General features: G+C 52.8%; 1 protein-coding gene across 1 annotated transcript in view; it reads left to right on the top strand.

The window, feature by feature from the left end:
• The window catches only part of ERICH1 (glutamate rich 1), a 56,426-nt gene extending 32,875 nt beyond the window's left edge, over positions 1-23,551 (top strand). Inside the window, exons 4-6 of the mRNA XM_045451078.1 lie at positions 15,739-16,253; positions 18,440-18,635; positions 23,025-23,551. Of these exons, the coding sequence (XP_045307034.1) occupies positions 15,739-16,253; positions 18,440-18,635; positions 23,025-23,092 (779 nt within the window). The 3' untranslated portion in view covers positions 23,093-23,551. The remainder of the gene's footprint in view (positions 1-15,738; positions 16,254-18,439; positions 18,636-23,024) is intronic.
• The last annotated feature ends 1,554 nt before the right edge of the window (positions 23,552-25,105 follow it).

Here is a 25,105-nt window from a genome sequence, read left to right as displayed (position 1 = left end):
CCGCCGTGTCCCGTTTCGCCTGGAGCGGCCCGCCGTGTCCCATTACCCCTGGAGCGGCCCGCCGTGTCCCGTTTCTCCTGGAGCGGCTCGCCGTGTCCCGTTACCCCTGGAGCGGCCCGCCGTGTCCATTACCCCTGGAGCGGCCCGCCGTGCCCCATTACCCCTGGAGCGTCCCACCGTGCCCCGTTACCCCTGGAGCGGCCCGCCGTGCCCCGTTACCCCTGGAGCGGCCCGCCGTGCCCCGTTACCCCTGGAGCGGCCCGCCGTGCCCCGTTACCCCTGGAGCGGCCCGCCGTGTCCATTACCCCTGGAGCGGCCCGCCGTGCCCCGTTACCCCTGGAGCATCCCGCCATGCCCCGTTATCCCTGGAGCAGCCCGCCGTGCCCCGTTACCCCTGGAGCGTCCCGCCATGCCCCGTTACCCCTGGAGCAGCCCACCGTGCCCCGTTACCCCTGGAGCAGCCCGCCGTGCCCCGTTACCCCTGGAGCGTCCCGCCATGCCCCGTTATCCCTGGAGCAGCCCGCCGTGCCCCGTTACCCCTGGAGCAGCCCGCCGTGCCCCGTTACCCCTGGAGCATCCCGCCGTGCCCCATTACCCCTGGAGCGTCCCACCATGCCCCGTTATCCCTGGAGCAGCCCGCCGTGCCCCATTACCCCTGGAGCGTCCCACCATGCCCCGTTATCCCTGGAGCAGCCCGCCGTGCCCCATTACCCCTGGAGCATCCCGCCGTGCCCCGTTACCCCTGGAGCGGCCCGCCGTGTCCCGTTTCGCCTGGAGCGGCCCGCCGTGTCCCGTTACCCCTGGAGCGGCCCGCCGTGTCCCGTTTCGCCTGGAGCGGCCCGCCGTGTCCCGTTACCCCTGGAGCGGCCCGCCGTGTCCAGTACCTGTGGAGTGGCCCGCTGTCCTGTTCTTGGTTGTTTGTGTCGCTGTCCCAATGCTGAGGACACCTTCCCCAGCCTCAGGACAGCTGGGGCCTCAGGGGAAAGGGCCCCAGGTCTGCAGCACCACGTCCTGTGCGAGGGATCCTTCTGTCCTCTGGACTCACTTCCCTCACTTGCCTCATGGCGGTAAAAGCCCGGACTTGTGTGCCAGTTAAAGTGGGTTTACTGAAAAATTGCGCCAACATAAGCACAGCCAGCTTTTGTTCCCCGCGATATCGGAGCCCGGACTTGAGTCTTTAGTCAACGTTGGGAGGTGAGAGCAGTAATTACTTATAGAAACTGCCCGTGAGGAAAGTCTGCTCTCCGAGTCCATAATCACCAGTGGTTTCGGCCATATGGACGTGGTTTTGTTCAGATGAATCTGCAAAGTCGTTAACATTAAGTCTTGTGATCATTATTCTAATAACATGCACGAAAGGAAATACTGACCTCGTGGCTTTTGGAAGCAGGAGCTAACTGCACGGTTCCCTACAGACTCACTGTGAGCCAGGCATCTGTCCCTTCCGTGTATTGGCAGGTGGCTTCAGACTTGTCGCCTGTGTCTGGGCTGAGGGAACCCCCACCCCCTGGCTTCCTTGAGGCCTCCGAGGGCGTCACTGTAGCACGTAGCCCAGCGCCCCACCTTGTTTGACAACCAAGTGCAGTTTTTACCAAATGCAGATGGAGGCCAGGGGGAGGCCTAGGAAGGCACTTGGCCAAAACCTGCTGACCGGGGGCCCCGTCCCACCTGCTTGAGGGTGTGTCAGGTGGCTGGGAGGGTCAGTGGAGGTGGGGTCGCTCTGCTGACGACCTGAGCACCCTCACCAGACGTGAGGTGGAACGAGCTGCCAGCCCCCGGAAGGCTTTCGTGCATCCTTGGGCCCCTGAGAGGCTGGAGCTCTTGTGCGAGCTCACGTTGTGTTCCTCTGCTGTCTTACCAACGCACCTGATGCTCTGGGTCCCTCCTCAGTGAAGTGAGCCAGCACAAACCTGATGAATGTTTGGTCATGGGCCCCGTGGCACAAGATGTCAGAGTATTATTTTGAAATCATGTGCTGATGCACTCAGTTCACCTCTTCAGCCACGTTTGTTCTGTTTGCCCTTAATTTTCTTAAAGTAGAGCCACTGACTTTCCAGCCATCATTGGCATATACTCATAAGAAATTTGGATTAGAGAAATATGTAGATTTCTACTTTAGCTTCAAGTGAATGCATTGTAGTAATAGAATGAATTGTAAATACTTTTATTAGATATTGATTAATAGTTATTCACCTAATAAACGTTATAGAAGGAGACCCTGAGAAAAGAAGGTAGGACATTATTTCAGACAAGGACATCTGTTCTCACACCACATGTACTCAACACAGCATGGGAAGTCCTGGCTAGATCAGTCGGCAAGAGGAAGGAATAGAAGGCATCCAGATTGGCAAGGAAGAAGCGAAACTCACTATTTGCAGATGACATGATATTACATAGAAGAAATCCTAAAGGCTCCACAAAAAAATTGTTGGAACTGATAAATTCAGTAAGGATGTAGGATACATAGTCAGTATACAGAAATAAGTTTCGTTTCTATACATTGACGACAAACTGTTAGAAGTAGTCAGGGAAACAGTCCCATGTACACCTGCATCAAACAGAATAAAATATCTGGGAATAAACTTAACCAAGGAAGTGAAAGGCCTGATAAAACACTGATGAAAGAAACTGAAGACAAATGGAGAGACCTCCACGCGCATGGGCTGGAAGATTAATATTGTTAAAGCGTCCGTACTGCCCAAAGCGGTCCACAGAGTCAGTGTCAACCCTATCAAATTCCCAATGGCATTTTTCAAAGAAATAGAACAAACGATCCTAAAATCCATATGCAACACAAAATACCCTGAAGAGCCAAAGCGATGCTGAGAAAGAAGAAGAAAGCTGGAAGCAACACAATTCCAAGTTTCAAGTTCTATTACAAAGCTGTGATAGTCGAGTCAGTGCGGTACTGCCACAAAACAGACACGTAGATCAGTGGAACGGAACAAAGAGCCCAGAAATCAACCAGCTTAATGGTCAGTGAATCTGCAACAAGACAGGCAAGAATACACAAATGGGGAAAAGACCATCTCTTCGACAGATGGTGTTGGGAAAACTGGACCCCTTTCTTACACCATACGCAAAAATAAATTCAATATGGATTAAAGACCTAAATATGAGGTCTGAAACCATGAAAATGCTAGAAGAAAACATGGGGGGAAGCTCTTTGACATAGTTCTTGTCAGTGATTTTTTGGATTTGACACCAAGCAGAGTCAATAAAAGCAAAACATAAACTATCTGGACTATACCAAGATAAGAACCTTCTGCACAGTTAAGGAAACCACTAACAAAACAAAAAGGCAGCGGAGGGAATGGGAAAAATATTTGCAAAGCCTGTGTCCAATAAGGGGTTAATATCCCAAATATATAAAGAATTTACACAACAGTAGCCCAGAAACGAAAAATCTGATTAAACAACGGGCAGAAGACATGAATAGACATTTAGACACTCTTCCAAAGAAGGCCTCCAGATGCAACGGACCCATGACAGGATGCTCAGCATCACTCCTCATCAGGAAAACACAAATCAAAGCCACAAGGAGACCCCACCTCACACCTGTCAGAGTGGCTACAGTTAGCAACTCCGGGAACAACAGAGGTCGGCCAGGGTGCGGAGAAAGGGGAGGCTTCTTGCTGATGGTGGGAACGCGAACTGGTGCGGCCGCTCTGGAGAGCAGCGTGGAGGCTCCTCACACGATTCGAAGAGCCACGTACGACCCAGCAATTCCACTTGTGGGCGCAGAACCTCAGGGAGTGGAAACAAGGTCACCGAGAGAAACCTGTCCGCGTGTTCACTGCAAAAGCGACACGTGGAAACAGCCCCTCGTGTCTGTGGAAGGCTGGGTGGACGAAGTCGCCGTCGTGTGAACGTACACTAGATGTTGATCAGCAGGAGAAAGAAGGAAATCCTGCCATTTGTGACCACATGCATGGACGTGGAGGCGAGTGAGCCACGTCTGAGGGAGAACGTGAAATCCCACATGGCATCCCTTATGTGTGGAACCTAAACAAACAGAAGGCCAAGTCCTAGAAAGAGAGCACCGGGGAGGGGTTGGGAGAAATGGGACAGGCGGGTAATGGGCACGGATTGCAGCTCTGACAGGAGAGGAGTCCGGGCTGTTTGAGAAGAGGACGGTCACACCCCATGCGGCAGGCAAGGACAGACACAGGGCGTGCAGTGACGGTGAGCAGGACCACGTGAGTCCCATCAGAAGCCCAAGCACCGGCCCCACCAGTGCATGCCGAAGTTTCCAGAGGACAGCCACGCCTCTGGGCCACGCCTCTGGGCCACGCCGGGTGTCCGGGCTGCGGCATCCTCACCTCTACCAAGCCCACAGCCTCTACCAAGAGGGCTTGCGGAGTTCTCCATGCACGAGGTCACAAGTCCACGGCCAAAAGGAGGGTTTGTGCTGCGTTCCCGGTCAGGGCCTCGCACGGGCCCCGTCTCCCTCGGGGCCGGGATCCCAGGCCTGTCTGTGCACAGAGCTTCGATAGCGGCAGCAGGCGAAGCTGGGGTGTTTGGCCGCCAGTGCGGGAGGTGCCAGGAAGAGGGACGTGCGGGGGGTCTGAGGCCCGAGTTCGCCAGCCCTCTCAGCCACCCGACCGGCCTCCTGACCGTGGGGGTCACGTTTCTCTCATCTGTGTAATGAGGGGTTTGAACTAGACGGTTCTCTGAAGACTCTGCCACTTTGAAACGTTAGTGCACTTGTATTTGCTTGAATTGACTGTCCTGTAAAGTAATAACAGATGACGAGTAGCCATGGAAATACTTTTAACTCTGAAGCAGCGTCTGGGAGCCACCAGTGAGGGGGTGTGCCAGCATAACACGTGATACCGGTGGACAGGGGGCAGACTGTTCAGCAGACAGTGTATTCTGGGGAGACCAGCATCAGCCAGACGGACAGCGTGACGTCGGAGAGCAGGGAGCGAAGGAAACACGAGGCAGCACCGGGCTGAGCCCCGTGGGGCCACCCTTCACTCAGCACGCGGTCCCTGTAGACTGACAGCTGGTCCCCCGCCCGGCCCAGCTGTGGACGGCAGGGTCCCCACCCCACTGCCTAGCCTGTCCGCACACGGCAGATGGTGCTGAGCACTGTCGAGAGGTTTCCTGAGGCTTCAGGGAAGTGAGGTGCAGACAGACCACGTTCTCTCGGGTGGCAGCCTGGGACCTTCCTGTAGCACCAGCCCCCAGGTCACTGCACTCTCCCGTGTCTACACGGACACAAATTTGGTTTCACGGGGGACTTCACAAACCCTTCCTAAGAGCAGTTGACACCTTCTTCTAAATTATTCAGGAGATCGGGAATGAACAGTAAACGGGGACAAGTGTGTGTGGTTGTTGCAGACTTCAGCCCAGGTCATAATCTCGCAGGCCGTGAGTTCAAACCCCACGTCAGGCTCACTCACTGCTGTCGGCACAGAGCCTGCTTCAGACCCTCTGCCCCCTCTCTCTGCCCCTCCTCCGCTTACACTTTCTCAGAAATAAAGAAAAGGTTAAAGAAAAGTGGTCTTTTGGAATTAAGGATTTCCATAGCTCTGCCGTGCCCTGAAACAACAAGGCAGCACGAGGACCCCATGAATTCTGAACGGAGGTCCCATTATATTCCCACGCCTGTCCACTCTCAATCTCAGCGTCCTCGGACCCTCAGGAAACACGAGTTTGCCCCAAACGGGGGCTTGTGAAGGAGCAGGTGGCCGCAGAAGAGCCAGTGATGGCTCCACCCCCCGCAGCGCGGAGGACAGTGTGGAGACGCCCCACCCCCTTCCCCCGGGTGCTCTCGTCCGTCTTTGGGTGGCGTCTCTGAGAGTGTCCCAGCCATCTGGACCCTGAGACACACTAGCTGGTAACCCAAGGAACCCCTTAGTAAGCAGTTAAGGAGACCCAGATCTCCTCCCAAATCCACCCTAATCACTCTGATGGAGAGAGAGAAACCCCGGACAAGAGAGCACCTTCCTGGTGTGGGATCAAAGTGGACCACAGGCCACGATACTTTGGGCTCCAAAAGACAGTGGATTCATAAGAGAAATCACGACTTTTGCTTTTGACTTGGAGGGCGCAAGGAGATCTGGCCTCCCCAGTCTCCTTACTTCCTCCTCGAGGCAGGATCTGAAACACGAACTGTTTGCTGAGAACCTGGAACATCAGACACAGAGAGACAAGCGTGGCCGAAACACAACCCTCTCGCGTGTAGGGCCCTCGGCCTAGTAAGTGGAGTAGAGCCTGTGACGAGTTTTGTCCTCACTTGCCGATGTCGTTAGTGGGAGGAGAGCCCTGGGGTCACAGGTCTGAGCCTGGACTCAGCAGTAAGAGAAGGCTGGCTCATAAGCAGGAAATAAGTTAGTTTTGGGCACAGGGAATGAAGAGCCATAAAAAGGCCTGGTATGTTGATGTGAAAAATGTTGTAAAGGGTCAAATTTATCATTTCACCATTTTTTTTCATTGTACTTTACTCAGAGCTCTGCACATAATGCGGCCAGCAGCTACATTCTGTCCTTCTCGGAAAAATGATGACGTTCATTTACGTGTAGTCATTGCCCAGTGGACACAGGCCACAGGTTATTCTGGAAATGCTGACACCTAAAACGATGCTTATATCGCTTATGTTGCCTGCATATCAGATCTAATTACTAACGTGCGTGACTCTTTTTCAAGAGAAGCGAACCGTGTCTGGGTCGTATGAGATTTGCGAGCTAAGTTGCATCAAGACGTTACCCTTAGGAAGCAAACAGGATATGTTTCCTTGGGCGAAACCATCCCCGAGCCCGGCAGCCGTGCTGGGTGTAAGCGGTCAGCTGACAACATGGGGTGGGCTAGTTCAGTCTCCCCGCAGGGACCGCTGTCTGCCATTGTAAAATGGGCACAGGACGCAACACAAGACCTGGCCTCCACGGGCTGCCGGGGCAGAGAGTCCTGTTGGCTTCAGGGAACGAGGCGGGAGAAGGATGCGTGTCCTGGGAGCAAAGTCCTCACGCTTGGCACCTCATGACCAGTCAGCCCCCTGGAAGCTTCTGTCTTCAGAGAACAGGTTCACACGAGGGCTGAGACCAGGCACTGAGCGAGTCTGCGGACGTGCGTTCAGAAGCCGCCGGTGCGGAGTCTGGTGGACAAGGATGGACGGTGACCCCATCCACCGTCGGGTGGATGTGTGAGGGGCTGAGTCGGGAGAGGGTTGGTGTGTCCACACGGGCCCTTCCACACCCAGTGCCCTGTGTGGACGCACACAGGCTGTCAGTGCACACCCGGGCTTTGGCCTGGAGCCCGCTGGCCCTGCAGCCCCGGCTGAGTGTCCTGGGGGTGGAAGGCAGGTGCCCAGTGAGCCCACAGCTTGCAGCCCGGCGGAACCTGTGGCAGGGACCACGTGCCCGGCACACGCCTGCCTGCTCGGCCTGTGACTCCCCACCCCCTCCCCGTTCTGTTCTTGGAGAATATATTCAGTCCATGGAAACCTTTTATCACTTTGTATTTACTGAAAATTGAGGTGTCTTTTCCTTATTTATGTTTTCATCACTTTCCTGACTTCCCATCCTTCAAAAATCCCCCTTCACCTAATTGTAACTTCAGTGAATCGTGTTGGTTTTAACCTTTTATTTAAGGATGTAGCATTTTGTGTATTAAACCATTTATCTTTTTACTTTGAAATTTTCACCATTTTATTGGTCATTTTATTGAAAGTTATCATAGGGAACTAATGTGAATTGTTTAGAGAAGAATGTATCCGAATCTTTTTGTGGGTGAGGCCATCCGTCCACTAAGCACCTGTTCCTCAGTTTTCAAGACCCAATAAATGGACATGAAAAGTAGTTTCATTTTCTGAAAACATAGAATTTAAGCCTGTTGGAAACTAACCTAGAAAATTTGGAGATCTTTTCAGTGTGAAAACCTGATTCAGGAAAGAACACAGGAAGTAATGAGGCTGAAGATTATTAAATGTGTACGTTGACCACGTGTTTGTTACGTTCTTGCAAAGTCAAAGTCGATACTTATATAGTGGCAACAGATGAGAACATCGTTGCTTATCAGAGCAAAGTTCATCAGCTGGCCATAGGCATACAGACTTAGAGTCATGAAATATTTATTATCTGGACTGGTGTTTTAGCCAGCCGCCCTTTCTGTGACATGCAGGTCTCGTGCGTTCTTTCAATTTTATTTGGAATTAAAAGCTAAATTATACATTGGGACCCAATTGAAGCTCAGGCAGAACTCTGCCCTGTTCCAGCTGTCACGGCTGCTTCCCCCACCACCGCCCCCCCCCTTTGGAAGTTTCTGCTCTAGATACCCAGAACCAATATAACAGAGAGAGAGAATCCGTTTTTAAAGTTACAGGGAACTCTTACAGTCCCCTTTGCCCAAGATGCCTGCTGGGCTGTGAACCCGTCCCTCCCTGGTTCTCCCAGCATTCCCCTCCCACACCCCCCGTTCTCACCTGGCTGGGCGTGTGCAACCGGCACAGATTACTACCCAATACTGTCCTGAGTTTTAGGCACCCAGAGTATGAAAGTGACCAGAAGCCGCTCATACCTCTATATCTTCACAATGACTTTGATGTAAACGGGGTCGTTGAGCACTAACTATAAGCTCACTGCTTGGCACTTAGCGCTTAGGGACATTGACCGCTGAAGGGTAATTATCACAAGTGTTTGTAGCCTTAGCTTTGAGTCTAGAATAAAACTCACATTTCCTTTACAATATTTAGCCCTTTTCAAGCATTTAGCCCGATGCAACATGATACGCTGTGAGAACTGGAATAATCTGGAGACTATGGCTATTTTTAGTATCTATTTCTATTACAGCAGTTCATCAGGATGTTGGTACCAAATAGTAGCTGCAAGAATTCGGACCAATTGTGATTATTTTTAAAATTAGCATGTCTGAAAGGTATGTTTTGGGGATGGCAGCTTTTCAACATTAGTGTGCTTCTCAGAGTATAAATAGTCAAGCCACTGGTTCCCTAATGTAAATGTTCCTATAGCTTTAATTGTGGGTGAGGGTTTGAAGAAGGCAAGATGGTAGGCATGTAGTGGGCCCATGAAGATGGAACGTTCTAGAATCCATGGAGCAGCACGTTTGGAGAAAGTCACTTCGAGGAGCTGCACCTCAGATTGTCTTGTGAAACACGAGGTCGAGGTGGGCGACGTAGGTAGAAGATGAGCATTGATGTACTTTCCATTGTAAAAGAACCTTGTTTTGAGGGCAGGGACCTTTAAAGAATGGAACAGCGTGATAAGCTGCGGAGTCGAGAGTCTTCTCGCCGGGTCCTTGTTGTGACCTCCCTCCGCTGAGCCCTGCGTGGGCGTTCCTCCACCAGCCTGAGCCCCGGGGGACGCTCACACCAGGAGTCTGTGACGGACTGTCCCCACTGTGTGACGACTGGAGCCTGTCGGCCAGACTGGGGGGCGGTGGCCTTGTTCTTGAGGGCCTGGATGGACCCTTGGACCGTGCTGGCCAGCTAGGAGGCAGGAAGAGGGGCCAGCCCTGCATCACAGGGCTGATGGTGGCCCTGTGCGCAGCTCAGAAGGCCCTGCAGACCAGGGGGCAGACCTCGGTCCTCCCGCCTCCATCCACACCGCTCCTGGGTCCCCAGGGCGGGCCACGTGGGGGCCGCACCCGTCCTCCGGGGGTGATGGCAGCAGAGGTCCTAACCTTTATGCTCCTCGTGCTCAGCGCTCATCTGCCTCGATGTCCGGTTGGTACAGCGTACTCCTGATCGCCTCCTGCCAGGGGCCGGTGCTGGCGTTATGCCTGCAAGAGAAGTGACACGTGGCGGGATTTGGGGCCCGCGGTGGACACCCAGGCGCTCGGGCGACTGGTGGGACGCGCTAGAGCACAGGCTGGGCGAGAATGTGGGGCCGGTGTGCCCAGGGCCCTGCGCTGGGACAGGCCTGCCCTGTGCGGTGTGGGCGCCTTGAATCGGGCCGTGGCGTGCCTTCCGTGATGCGATTTTTGTGTGTCGGTTGCGCCTCAGCAAACCGAGAAAGGAATAAAAATAAAACAGGAGCTTGGGGCTATGAGGCCTCTTTTCTTTCTGCCCCTTCCCTTCACCTCCATCCATCATCCTTGGAAGCCCGGGAGGTCGCCGTGCATGGGAGCCGCTTACAGGTGTAACATGGGAGCCCGCGTGTGCAGTTGTCACGTTCGGGGCAGTGCAAGGGTCCTGAGACAGAGACACAGGGGCACAGAGACAGGCACAGAGGCAGAGACACAGGGACACAGATACAGAGACAGAGGGAGACAAAGATAGAGACAGACACAGAGACACAGAGACATAGAAGAGAGACGGACACAGAGACGGAGACACAGAGAGATAGAGACAGACACAGAGACAGTCTCTTACTTGGTACGGCAACAGCCGCAGAGCCCTCCCTTTGGCCGGCGTCCAGTGCCAGGGTTTCAGGGTGAACAGGCCCAGTGTGGCCTCCACGAGTACATTACGTGTCACTGAAGTAAAATAAAAAATCCGGTCACGCTGGCCGTTCACCGAGTGCCCAGCCTGCAGTACAGTGGACATTCCCCTTGGCAGGATGCTGTGGGGACCACAGCATCCAGGGGCCTGTGACGTCCAGTGAAGGCACACAAGAGCCCTGTCTGGTCCACAGGGTTGGGGAGGCCGCCTGAGGAAGGGCCTGTGTAGGGCCGAGGGGCGCTCAGCCGTGGACACCCCCCAACACAGCGGGCAGGTGGGGCCAGGCCATGGGCCCCGGTGCCCCAAGGCACAAGCACTTCAGGTGACGGAGCTGTGACAGCCTGAGGACAGGGGTCGAGAGATCAAGAGGTCAAGCTCGAGGTGCGGGGTGGGGTGGCCCTAACGCGTCACAGAGTGAGTGGCCACCATGAGCAAAAGGGGCTTCCTTCTATCAGCTGCCCTGGCCGGCGTCCCCCGGGAGCTCGCGTCCCCGCCCAGGCGTGGCCTGTCCTGCCTGCACCCCCTCCTCTGTGTGCCCTCTCTCTGCCCCTCCCCCACTCACTCGTGCTCTCTCTCCCAATGATAAACTTTAAAACGCATACATATTTAAATCCCAAGCCAGAGGCTGTTAGGATTCTACATGCAATTTATGTCAGTTCTTGTTTCGGGAAACTCATCGTTTAGAGGAGAAGGCAGCTACCACAGACTAATTTAAAATTTAACTGCCACAAGCCTTCGGTGTCTTAGTGCCAAATAGTCTTACTGTCCACTGTTCTCTGCTAACACTGAGGACATCATCACGGTCAGCCCAGCAAAGGGGCTCTGATGAAACCATGAGGTGTGTAAGCCGTGTGTTAGGTGTCTTTCCGCCAAGATGGAAATGCAGCTTTGTCTAGGAGATGCTTTCTGCCCTGGCAGGAAGCCAGGCAGGGTGGTAAAGACAGGCTGCGTCTGTCCCGTGCCCCTGGCAGGGCACACTGAGAAGGCCTCTCTGTAGGTTACACTGGAGACATGACTCCGAGGCCTTATCTGATTTCCTTCATCTGAGTCATGACTGCCCCTGCGTGTCCAAGAGTTTGCATTTCGCTGGTGGTGTTTGTTTTTTTTAATTTATCTGCTTTGAGAGAGAGAGAGCACAAATGGGGGAGGAACAGAGCGAGAGGGAGAGAGAGAGAATCTGAAGCAGGCTCTGAGCTGTCAGCACGGAGCCCAGGGCGGGGCTGGAACCCACGAACGTGAGATCATGACCTGAGCCGAAATCAAGAGTCCGACGCTCAGCCGACTGAGCCACCCAGGCGCCCCTGCTGATGGTGTTTTTTAACTCCAACCCCCAAGGAAATTTTCCTCCATCTCCTACGTGAAAGTTACTCACAAACGTCTTTTCTTCTCAGTCGCCAAATATGTGTGCCTGGGTGTGGTAGCTCTCACAATCTGTGTAGCTGTACAGGTTGTCGTTTGTTTTGCCTTTCAATGTTTATGTTTAAGCGAGAGGGAGAGAGAGAGAGAGAGAACGCGTGGAGGAGGGGCAGAGAGAAGGAGAAAGAGAACCCCAAGCAGGTTCTGCACCGTCAGTGCAGAGCCAAACTCGGGGCTTGACCCCACGAACCGTGAGATCACGACCTGAGCCGAGATCAAGGGTTGGACGCTCAACGGACTGAGCTCCCCAGGCGCGCCCCCCCTCCCCCCGCTCGCCCCCCTCCCCCCGCTCGCCCCCCTCCCCCCACTCGCCCTCCCCCCCCCCCCCCCCCCCCCCGTCTAGGTTTTAAATACGGCATTTAAATAAGCTGTGTTGTTTTCCTGTATCAGCTCCTACAGAAGGTGCCCTGCCCCACACTTCACCTTCCAGAAGGTTAGGAACTCTTTGCCGCCTGGTGGCGTTACGATCTAGGAGCGTGAAGCAGCGTGCGTGCACAGACGCGGGCAGGGCTGCCTGAGCATCACCCCAGCAGTTGCCGTCTGCACCCTGCGCGGGCGCCCCTCCTCCACCTGGGTGCTTCACGGTCTCCCGCAGGGAGACCAGGGAACGGCGTAGGGGTGGAGGCCCGGCGTGGCCGTCCTGCCCCAGCTCCGTACCGTCGTGAGACCGCGGTCTGCGTGCCCTAGCTCGCCGTCACAGTTGTGTGCTGTTTGCTTCCCCGGTGCGCAGGGATCCGCCCCCCCGCCCAGTGGAGCTGTGTGCTCGCGTGCGCAGGGCAGCCCATCTGCGCGGTCCCACGGGTGTTCTGTGTTTGCACAACCGCCGTCTGTCGGGGCGTGTGCCACTTCTGTTACGCCTTCCCTCCCAGCTCCAGCACGCAGTTCCTCGCCTCACCGCCCCACCAGCATCTCCAGCAGGCGGCGTCCCACACCCTTCCCGACCTCAGAAAGGGCGTCTAGGACGCCACCCCACGCACTGGGCTCACTGTGGCTTTTCCGTAGCTGTCCTGTGTCCGATTCAGAATGTTCCAGTACCGTTTCTGCTTTGCTACAAGTTTTTATCGTGTTTCCCTGGAATCTGTTTAGTAATGCTTCGTGTAGGGTCATGGGAGGGACTTCCCGCGGCTGGCCCCTCTCTGAAGGTCCCCATCAGGGTCTGGAGTGAGGACAGATCTCACTGTCTGTTCTCTGGAAACGTCTATGTAAGTTGGGTGTCGTTTTCTCCTTATATGCTGAATGGAAATAACAGGTGAATCCACATAGACCTGAAGTGCTTCCACAGGATTATTTTTAACTAAAGGTTCCATTTTTTAAACAGAGACAGAAAATTCTCTGTTTCTTCATGTGTCCATTTTCTCAGGATCCTGCATGTCATAAAATTAATTAGTTGCATAGACTTGTTCAATGTCTTTTTATTCACTTAAACGGTGCAGGTGCACGGTCACCTACACCTGTCACGCCCTGGCTGGTGACTCATCTGCCTTCCCTCGTCAGCCAGACCTGCCAGCTGTTTGAACTTGTTGACGTCTCTCTACCGCATTATTTTCTTCCTTTATTTTCTGCTCTTATGTATATTTCTTCTGCATTCATTGTGTTTAATTTGCTGTTGTTTTTCTAGCTTCTTCTGGTGAGTGTTTACATCATCGGTTTATAGCTTCCTTCTTTCCTGATACATTTAAGAGTATAAATTCCCATTTAAGTAGAATTTACTGGCATCCCATATGTTTTGAAATGTTATAATTTCACCAAATTTAAAATGAGTTCTTTTCTTACGGCAAAAACAGTATCTACTCACTGCCCTAAAGTTGGAAATCAGGAAAATACAGCAGGAAAAGCCAACCTATGCTCGCACCTTCCAAGTTACACCGTTAACGTGCCGGGTGTGGACTCACGCTATCATAATGTGCGTCGTTTTCCTTTTTAAAGGTACGCACACAACGCATGCACGCCTGTGTGTGTGGAAGAGTGTGACGTGCTGATCGTTTCACGGCCTCTTCTTTCCTGTTACTGTTTCATACTCTTAACACGGAGAACCGATAGCGTGCTTGCACTAAGCACCCAGAATAGGAAATAGGCCACCAGGTACACGTGTGGCTTCGCCAAGACCCAAGGGAATCAGTGACCAGCTCTGGGCGCAGCGCGGCTGACAGCGAGGACGCCCCTGGTCACCTGCCTTGTGCCCCCCCCCCCCAGGCGGCTCTCCTTTGAGATGATAAGATGATAGTAAAACACAGTTTGGATCACTTTTCTCCAGATTAACGAAGGCGAGCACATATATTTTGAATAGACAACAGTGAGGAGAAATTTATGTATTCGGTTAGTTAGTTTAACCGGACCTGGGAAATCAAAAATGAAAACAAAGACAAAAAACAAGGACTTCCATAAGCAGCGGTCACCTCTCAAACATTGACATTTTGTAAGACCAGCTTTGGTCTGTCAGCCATACCTCGCAGGTCCCCTGCCAAGGCACACTACATCAAACAGAATAGAAAAGTACCGTGTTCAGTTACTCCCTGGTGATTGAGGGGAGAAAACACACTGCTCGTGGGACTGGACAGCCGTCTATGTCATGATTTCCTGGGGAGTGACTTTGGCCCCATGCCAAGTTCAAGGTATGGCCATCATGTGTATCACGAGAAAGCTGCCATTCAGAAATCAGCAGTGACTTTTTTCTCCTGTTTCCAGGACACGGAGTCTAATTCGGCTAGGGCACAAAGCTGGCAGGGTGGGGGCATCTGTGTCGCCTGAGAGAGATGGGGACTCAGGCCCATCTGGACAGACGCTTCCAGCGAGCAGTGTGGTGTGGCCGCCCAGCCGGGGACGCGGGGTGTCCGGAGCGCCGGAGGGAGTGACCTGTACTGTTGAGGCGCCCACAGTGCCATCACCTGCCGGTTCGTGTCTCTGACGCCATCAAAGGGCTCGTAGGAAAGCCACCCGAGGGACCGCCCCGTGGAGCACGAGGCAGACATCTTGTGCCCAAGTTCAGAGGTCAGGGTGGACGCCCTTGAGTAGAAAGTAGAGGGAAAGAGATTTTTATTCAGCCTACTAATCGTGTTGATTACAGCAAATTTCAGCTCAGTAAAGTTGGCTCTTGTGCCGTGTGTCACCAACTTCACACACACTGTCACTTCCCACCCGTAATCCGTCACAGGCAGTAGAATGCTGCTCAGACAAATCTAACGAGAACTGGCTGAACAGGAGACTTTCTGGCAAGTGTTGGGGTCCCAGGTCTGCTCAGGCAAGGCCTGCGGGGTGCTTAGCTGGCCATGATGCACTGTGGCCATGACATGGTGCGTATGCACTTGTGGGCTCTGTGTTTGCAGGATTTCCAGGGTCGCGGTTTCCGCTCGGTGGCCATGTCCACCGTCAGGACGCTTCCAGCCAGAGACCCAGTTGCTAGCACTGTCTGCCCACCACCGACCCATTTCTGCAGACCAAGAGCCCAAACGGAATACCTCTTGCTGATTCCCACGGGCAAGGTGCCATTATTTATTGTTTATTCTCACATCCAGTGAACTCTTACAAGGCACCAAAGTAAGATTAAAAAAATAAATAAACAAGAATTAATGTTTTTTCCCCCAAGGCCACAGTACTGAAAATTTACTCCCAGTAAAATTGCAACAACTCTTACATCCTTGAAACCTCACCATTTATCCTAATTATAGCAACAGTCAATGCGTGTGTGTCTGTATCTATACAGGACCTTCTAGAAGAACACGTCAGCTATTCATTTAACGGTAAGTCCCAGGTTCCTTGATCACATAATTAGTTGAGATAAAGTTGAGAATCACTGAAGTAAATGTTTTAAAGTCCTTTTCTACCGAATTTGCAAGATTCCAAGCGAAAACTTTTTTAGCCTCATCCGTCTGTTACAGCTCCATCCACAGAAAGTGGTTGTATTTGAATTTTTGTTTTTATAGATCAGGATTTTCACGATCAACCAAAGAGAAGAAGAGCTAGAAAGCATAAATCAAAGAAAAATTTTAAAGATCCCAATAATATTCATGGAGAACAAGAAGAATTAGAGAAACAGCAGAGTCTTTTGCAAGAAAAATTGCAGCCCCAGTGCACAGATGGCCCCACCATCAGCAGAAATAAAAAAAGGAAACTGAAAAAGAAACAGCAAATTAAAAGGAAAAAAGCAGCCGGCGTGATCACCAAAGCTTCTGGCGTCAACTTCCTGTACCAGCCTGAGCAGAGCGACAGTGAACGCGACGTCGAGCAGCAAAGTGATGGCGAGGACGGCGCAGACGCCCGCGGGGGGGATGGCGCAGACGCCCGCGGGCACTGCAGTACAGACGCCGGTGAGGAAAACCATAAAGACAGCAATGAGGAAGGTGTTAAAAGTATCAGTGAAAAGACGGCTGGTATCCTGAATTTTCTAAAGTCAACACAAGAAATTTATTTTTATGACGGTATGTTTTTTCTGTTCTTTTGAGTCGCGGCATCCACTTCTTTGGAAAAGTAAACAAAGAGGGTAGAATATTTAAGTGTTTAAAATACAGAACGTTAAGATATTCAATAGTCAAAATAAATCATTAGTTTCGAGGCAAAAATGAGAACATTTAAGTTCCCTCCCCCAAAGCTGGGGAGTGGCCTCGTCCTCGTGAGGCAAACGACAGAAATGGCAGAGTCCTGGCAGGGCTGTGGCCCAGACATAATTGGCCTCGTCGTCCCGATTCCTCTAGAGCCCGATCGCAGAGCAGGGTGGCATTCTCGGCTGTATTTCCCAAGCAAAGGCAAGTCCAGACTGCAGTCCGACGAGCTCACGTTCCCTCCATCAGCTCAGAGGGAGGGCGGGAGGCATGGCCGGCTCCTCTAGGACACACTTCGTGTCACCCCCCGCATGTGACTTGCTGATTTGTGATCCTCGGTGAGCAGCTCTCTGTGTTGACCGGGGAGACGAAGGACGAGAGCCGATATATTCTCACGGACGGTGACTCCTCCCACTCGTGTTGGGGTTACCGACAGCCGACTTCCGGACCGGGAAGGGACAGGTGCACACGCAGAGCCCCGTGTTCACACCAGGGACAAAGAGCTCACAACGAACCGTTGCCTGAGTCAGGGCCGGGGTGGTTAGTGCTCCCCGTTCCCGCGAGAATCTGCCAGTGCCGATGCACGAGGTGCAGACAGACCGGCTGTGTGATGACCTGGGAGGCCAGGGACTGATTTAAGCAAGGATGTGGAAGGACCACTGTCAACAGAGCAGCGTAACCATGTCCCCCCGTTAGCACGTGTGTCAGTACTTTGTACGAACAGGTTGAAAACATACTTAACAACCGTCCAAATGATGCTAATAGGAAGACCCTGAATGCAGTGCAGAACGGGAGGCTGGAAAGCTCTCCGTCCAGGATCTGTTCCATGTGTGGGACAGTGTGTGTGGCAGGCAGCCTGTCCTGCCAGGGAACTGGGACAGCCAGGTTAGGTGCACAGGGCATCTGCGAGGTTCTGGGGAAAAGCGCCTCAGGGGACAGATCCTAGAGGACATGGCAGCAGGTGAGGGTCGAGCCAGCATGCCACAGCCGCCCTTTCCTCCAGGCAGCCTGCCAGGTCTGCACATGGGTCCGAGTCTGCTGAGAAAGGGGAGCGAGAGGACCACGCGCTCTGTTGGTCTCTCTCAGAATCTGCCAGACTGCACGCCAAGGGATGCGAGGTGGCCAGGAGCACAGACGTCTTGGCAGTTTTGAGGTGCAGACGAGGGTGACCAGGGTTGACCCCTGGCGCACCACAGATGGCCACGGGTAGGGCAGAGGACAGGAGCGTGTGGCCAAAACCACGAGAGAGGAGAGCAGGGGTGTGTCCACAGGCGTGGAGGGCACGGATGTGACCAGACAAGGATTGCAGAGGGCTTGATTAAAGAGCTCACAAAAATAGGGGGAAATGGAGAAAAACAGTGAAGAATTAGAGAATTTCACCAGATAATTTTGGTCTGCGAGGATAATCACACGGAAATTCTGAGGACCAGAATCGCTGAAATGACGAACTCCATGCCGGGTGTAAACAGCCCTTGGGTTCAGCACAAGAGAGAAGTCGCAGCTGGAAGCAGACCGGAGCGGTGTCCGTAAGGGAGGGTGGGAACAGCAGACAGGAGCGCACTGGGTGCCGGGGCCCGGGAGAAGGGGTGACACTTGTGGCTGGCGTCCAGGCCGGGGTGCAGGGGCCGTGTCCACACGACAGTCGGGAGCTCTTCACAGAGAGCTCAAATGCTCGATGGCTTCAAAGGCCATCAAGTCATAGACTCGAACGGCTGTGTGAACTCCAAGCAGGACCGAGGCAGAAAACACCACACCCAGGGGGCCGTGGGGTCTGACTGTTTGCCGCTCAGCACAAACGGGGGGGCCTTTGCCCCGGGCACCTCGGCCACCTTCAGAGCTCGGCCGTGTCCCTGCGGCCCAGCTGCGTGTCTGGAAGGTGTTGCGTGAGACCCATGCACACAGACGCCGGCCCCCACCGTCCTTCAGCAAGTAGCGTGTTGTGTGCGGGTCAGTGCTCTGCTCTGATGCTGGCTCCTACATCCCAGACGGCTCGTTCCAAGTAGAAGTGGGTTACACTTGAAGCTTTCCTTAGGAGCCGAAAGCTTACCTTCGGTTTAAAGCATAAACCTAAAAATGTGTCTCTAAGTGCTTCTGGCTTCGTTTAGGCTCCGCCGTCCTCCTGGAAACCACCCAGGAGCTATTTAAGCATCTGGACAGTCACGGCCTGTGCCCCTCAGATGTGCTCCTGCTGGACCACATGAAAAGCCTGTTACTTCTGCAAGACACCCAAGGGCTGGAACGAGCCCTCGAAATGTTCCCGGAACGCTGCACACTGCCGGCAGGTATGTATTGACCGCTTAGTCCTTGTGCTGCTGCAGATGCTTGTGTCCCTGTTGGTCCCGAAAACTTACGCTCCACCAGGGCGGTCAGGAATCAGAAAACGTGAGGACGCACGTACGGCTTGGGAGCATAGAGGAGTGTGGTCCTCGTGTCCCTGCTTGCTGTAAAAGTGATTCACAAGTCAGGGGCGCCTGGGGGGCTCAGTCGGCTAAGCGTCGTGACGTCACGGTTCCTGACTTCGAGCTCCGCATAGGGCTCTGTGCTGACGGTGCAGAGCCTGCTTGGGATTCTCTGTCTCTGCCCTTCCCTCGCTCATGCTGTGTCTCTCAAACATAAATAAATAAGCTTAATAATAATAATAATAATTCGCATGATAGATGCAGAAATTGCCTGTGCAACCTGATTTTCCAGGCTTGTGAGCTATGAACAATAGTTTATTGGGGCCAAATATTGTCAGAGAAAATTTCTCCTCTCTTTCTTCCTTCTCCACCACTGCATTGCTAGAAGGTAAATTTTTTCTATCCTCTGAACACCTTGAAGAAGGATGAATTGTAGGGTTTTCCCTGGTTACTCGCTCAGCCTCGATTGCTGATTCCACACCAGCTATTGGGTGCAGGAGCCACCTGTGCGCAAGTGTTCCCGACACCATGGTCGTGACTTCTCGTTAGTAGCTTGAAATGGGCTGAGGTGGGGACGCTAGGCCACATGAACGTGCAGATAGCAAACCCCAGAAAATCGGGGTCTCTCGAGCGCCCCTGCCGTGCACACCCCAAACAGGCGCTGGACACGTGTTCAGACGCATGAACGAAAAGGGGCCTGCCGATTTCTTTGCGGGAGTGCCAAAGTAGCCGTGATGGCGGTCCCACCAGAAAGCTCGAAAGCTCGGCTGCACCCCGGAGCCCAGACATCCCATCAGGAGAAAGGACAGGCGAGTGCAGGGAGGCGTCTCCGAGGTCAGGTGAGTGACGGGACCGCGAGCCTTCGTTCTCACGTTGAGGGGCTCGGTCACCGAGCCCCGGTCCTGGCAGAGCTGGCTGCTGGAGCCCCTCCCTGCCCCTCTCTGCTCCTCTCTGCTCTCGGCTGCCGCAGCCTCAGAGACCTGGGCAGGCGAAAGCCCGCCCTTGGGCACGGTGTCCCGGCACGGAGACGAAGACGGGATGAGGACGTGAAACACGTCATGTACGCACTGGGGCCGCAGCCGGCAGAGAAAGAAATCCGCAGGAGGGGACATTCTTGCAGCCGAGGACAAATGCGCGGGGATGGAGCGTGTCGGGCGCCATGTGGTGGGAGCAGGTGGTGGCTGTGGACAGGCAGGAGAGAGGCCTGCCTGGCCGTGGTGCCGGCCCCGGTGCAAAGCCGAGCCAAGGCACGAGCAAGACCCCAGCTGTCGGGTTGAGACCAGAGTGAAGTGTCCGGAGTGGGAGGCCGGGGGCTTTGATTGTGCTCTGGCTGAAAGAGGCCGTCCGGAGGTGTGGTAGGTTCAGGTCGGCTGTGCAGGTGGAACCCACAGCATCGCTGGCCGACCAGGCGTCGGGCCTGCACCCCCGGAAGAGCCTGGTGGCCGGTCATGAGCTGTGACGCTCGGGGTGAGACAGGGACCCTTGGGAGCCAGGGTCACGTGCTGGCTGGACACCCAGCTGGGGGGCTTAGGATGAGGCCCTTCACAGAACAGAGAGGGTGGAGGCTGGAGACCCCGCCCAGGGCCACTGCAGGGGGAGGCCAGGGGGAGCCTGAAGGGAGGGGTTTCAAGCTGGCAGCATCGCAGCGGAGGAGAGGCTGACAGACCCCAGGGCCCTTCTGCTGAGGAGCCGGGCTCGCGGGGCGCGGGGCGGCCATAGCTTCCTCGGAGAGCTCAATCCAGGGTCCGCATTCATTGTTGGTTGTCCTATACTGAGCATTTAACTAATTTAAATTTCCAGAAGTTGTTTCTCAAATTGTGAAAAGCCAGTTTTACTAAATTAAATATGAAGTTTTTGTGAGACAAACATAAGTCACTTAAAAATTTTTTAATTTTGGGGGGCACCTGGGTGGCTCAGTCGGTTGAGTGTCTGACTCTTGATTTCGGCTCAGGTCATGATCCCAGGGTCGTGGGATCGAGCCCCAAGTCAGGTTCCATGCTGAACGTGGAGCCTGCTTGGGATTCTCTCTCCTTCTCTCTCTCTCTCTCTCTCTCTCCCCCTCCCTCCCCCTCCCTCTGCCCTTCCCCCACTCCCATTTATACTCTTTCTTTCTCCAAAATAAAAAAGAAGAAGATAAACTACATTTAAAATATTTTTGTTACTTTTTTTTGTGTTTCTCTCACAGAGGCCTTTCTTATGCATTGCTCTGAAACGTGTCAGAAGAGTTTTCAGCAGTAATTGGGGATTTAGCAGAAATGTTTCTCTCGGTTTCTTATACTGAAACCATCAGACGTGTTTTGTCTACAAGTGCACTTACTTTAAGTGATTGGCAGAACTAAAACTTACATATGAAGCACTTTTCTTAAAAATGGATTCCCTTTTGTGTATGTAGGATATACATTTAATTTTTTTTTAAGTTTTTAATTTATTATTAATTTTTTTTGAGAAAGAGAGAGTGTGAGCAGGGGAGGGGCAGACAGAGGGGGGAGAGAGAGTCCCAAGCAGGCTCCATACTGTCAGCACAGAGCCTGACGCAGGGCTGGAACTCACAAACCGTGAGATCCTGACCTGAGCCAAAGTCGGACGCTTAACTGACTGAGCCCCCAGGCACCCCTGCATTTAAAATGTTTCTATTTCAAGCTATTTTATTAAAATTAAGGAAAAAAAGAAGTGGGGTGCCTGGGTGGCTCAGTCAGTTGAGCGTCCGACTTTGGCTCAGGTCATGATCTCACGGTCTGTGAGTTCGAGCCCTGCATCGGGCTCTGTGCTAATGGCTCAGAGCCTGGAGCCTGCTTCTGATCCTGTGTCTCCCTCTCTCTCTGCCCCTCCCCTGCTCGTGCTCTGTCTCTCTCTGTCTCAAAAATAAATAAAAACATAAAAAGAGGGGCGCCTGGGTGGCGCAGTCGGTTGGGCGTCCGACTTCAGCCAGGTCACGATCTCGCGGTCCGTGAGTTCGAGCCCCGCGTCAGGCTCTGGGCTGATGGCTCAGAGCCTGGAGCCTGTGTCCGATTCTGTGTCTCCCTCTCTCTCTGCCCCTCCCCCGTTCATGCTCTGTCTCTCTCTGTCCCAAAAATAAATAAACGTTGAAAAATTAAAAAACAAAAAAACAAAAAAACAAAAAAACAAAAAAAAAACGTAAAAAGAAAAATATAAAAAAAGAGAAGTTGTAAATGGCGAAGCTTTGTTTTCAAACACGGCATATGTGTCCCCGACTTTTCCCTGGAAGTAGCGTGGGAAGCGTGGGGAGCGGGTGTTGGTCTGTGGGCTGGGCGCGGGTGGCGGCGTCCTGGAAGCTGGCGCAGGGTCCTCCCCCACCAGCTCAGTCATTACTGCTCCTGACGCTGGGATGTCTCGTGTGGCCAGGCCCTGGACAGTCTCCTCGCAAGCTCGGTACGCGTGTTTAGTGTGCGGACAAAGCACATCTCACCATATACGCGTGCACACGTTACCACCAATATCAGCTGCCACTACTGTGTGTCTGTCACGCACCCTGCTTTACGCCTCGCAAGGGACTGAGGGGCCAGCATTGTCACCGAGGAGACGAGGCTGCAGGGGTCAGGCCGCCGTCCCAGGCAGAAGGGCGCCTTCAGAATGGCCTTGGCCGTGTGCCTCTCTTTGCTCGAAGCAGCACCTCCCGGCAGCCCTGGCTGCGTCCGACTTGGCCTGCGGGGGGGATGCTCCCTAGGACGGCGCCTGCTTGGAGAGGGTCAGCGGGCCGCTGTGCGTGGCGGCCTGCGACGTGTCAGAGCGGCTAGGAGGCCTGGCACTTGTGAAGAACCTGCACTGGAAGACGGACCAGCCCTGAGGCGGGAGACGGGCCCGTGGAGCCAGAGGCAGGCTGGGCGCCAAGGTGTATGGGCCGGCTCCCGCGTCTCAGCACCTGTGTCCCCGCGTCCTCACTTAGGATCCTGCTTCCCACCTGCCAGCAGCCCCTCACCTGTGACACACGGCTGTCTACACTGGGTTCCAGTCTGCCTTGTGGTCTTCCTGGAGCCCGGGTGGTCAACATGATATTGTACCCGGATGTTCTGAAGGTGCGACAGCTTGTAGACCAGCGGGGCTCTCACCCACGTGAAGTTCAGACGTCCAGATGTGCCGTGTCCTGTGGGACTCACGTGCGGCATGTTCCTGCCAGCACTGTTTTCATGCCAGAGTTGTGCTGTTTTAGGCCCATCGCAGGTTTTATGCCTGCAAAACGATAAATCACCATTTTTATTCGGGGGCTTTCTTGTTTGGTTTTATTTTTGGTTTTGTTTTGTGTTTGCTTTGCAGACCATGCCAGAGTGCTCGTGGCCTTCTTTAATTACTGGATCACACACGTCCTTCCTGAGAAACAGTGAATAAAATCGGTGCGTCTATTTGAGAAGAGCTAACATTTGGCCAGAAAATGTAAAAGGCAAACATGAAATCGACAGAGACATGATTCCTGCGTACAAAAAGACGGAATCCCCTAAGTTTTCTTCGCAGCCCAAGTGGAACGTAGCCCAATGGGAACGTTGAAGACCTCACCGCCGTGTTATTTATTCATGTGTTGTGCACAGCGGGCAAGATGCGATCTGAGACTTTAAGTGAGAAATTGGGATAAAATGGAAATTTTTCACCTATCTGAAATTGCTTGTCTCAGATTACTACACAGTGATCCTGTTTTTCTGATTCTGCTAAAAATTGAAAACGGATTTTCTGTTAAATAAACTACAGTTTGAAGTTGTTATTTATTCTTATAAAGCTTAAATTGCTTTATATTTGCAAGTCTGTGTTCTAAGAACACCTTGTAGACATTAAATGCTCTGGTTTCAGTAGCTTGGCTCTAGTTGAATTTGTTATTTTCTTCCTCGTTTCCTCTTCTCTACTTTGAGAAAATCCCGAACATCATCCTGCTGTTTGATCATTCCTATTGTTCTGGGGACAGTCACCTATGTTTAGGATTACGGGGTTTTTTAAACATCTGTCAACTGACACACTTTTTTTTTAATTTTTTTTTAATGTTTGTTTATTCTTTGCGAGACAAAGTGTGAGAGGGGAAGGGGCAGAGGGAGAGGGAGACACAGAATCCGAAGCAGGCTCCAGGCTCTGAGCTGTCAGCACAGAGCCCGACGCGCGGCTCGAACCCACAAACTGCGAGATCGTGACCTGGGCCGAAGTCGGATGCTCAACCGACTGAGCCACCCAGGCGCCCCATCAACTGACACACATACTAGGAAATCATTGGCTCTGTCTATGAAAAACTATTTTTTATTGTGGTAAAATAGACACAAAGTCACCATATTAGCCATTTTTAAGGGTAGGATACTCAGCCACTATTTTAAGGCTGGATAACGCCCCACTGCATGGATACACCGCATTCTGCTGGTCCGTCATCTGTTGATGGACATTTGGGATGTTTCCCCTGTTCCTGTTGTGAATGATGCCGCCCTGAACATCACACACACAACCGTGCGGACACTTGTCTTCCCGCCTCCCGGGGGTAGAAGTGCCTGGTCTGACGGTCACTCCGTGCATGACTTTTCAAGGAACTACCAGTCTGCCGCCCACAAGGCTGCACCGTGCCACATCCACTAGCCCCTCGCCGAGGCACCATGGTCTCCACATCCTCACCGACACTGTTACTTCCTGTTTCCTTGATAGTGGCCATCTGGACAGCTGCACAGTGTCTCGCGGTGGTTTGGGTTCACATTTCCCTAATGTTGAATGCTTCTCTTGCCCTTGTTGGCCATTCTCTTTTTTGGAGAAATACAGTTGATATCATTGTCCATTAGTGAATGGGATTATTTGTCTCTTTGTCATTGGATTATAAGAGTCCTTTCATATTCTGGATATTAATCCCTCATCAGAGAAATGATCTTGTTGTGTTTCTTTCCCATTCTGTGACTTCTTTTCTCTCTCTTACTACTGTTCTTTGATGCACAAATTGTTTACATTTTGATGGAGTCTAACTTAATTATGTTTTATTTTGTTGCTGGTGCGCCTGGTGTTGTATCCAGGAAATAACTGCCAGACGAGTATTATTTTTCCCTCATGTTTTCTCCCAAGAGTTTTGTAGTTCTTTATAACTCTTACATTTAAGTCTTTGATCCGTTTTGAGTTAATTTCTATACATGGTGTGAGGTAAGAGTCTAATTTCATTCTTTTGTGTGTGGATGTTCAGTTTTCCCAGGATCATATGTTGAAGGGATTGTGCTTTCCCCATCGAATGGTCTTGCACCCGTGTTGAAAATCATTTGACTGTGTATGTGAGAGTTCATTCTGGGCTCTCTGTTCGACTCCATTGGTCTGTGTGTGTCCTTATGCCAGGACCACACTGTTTTCATTACTGTAGCTTCGTAGAACGTATGGGATTAAGACATGTAAATCCT

Source organism: Leopardus geoffroyi, chromosome B1, assembly GCF_018350155.1.
Source record: "Leopardus geoffroyi isolate Oge1 chromosome B1, O.geoffroyi_Oge1_pat1.0, whole genome shotgun sequence".
NCBI classification, from domain to species: Eukaryota; Metazoa; Chordata; class Mammalia; order Carnivora; family Felidae; genus Leopardus; species Leopardus geoffroyi.
The sequence above is the reverse complement of the archived record's forward strand: the minus strand, read 5'-3'. Positions and strand labels throughout refer to the sequence as shown.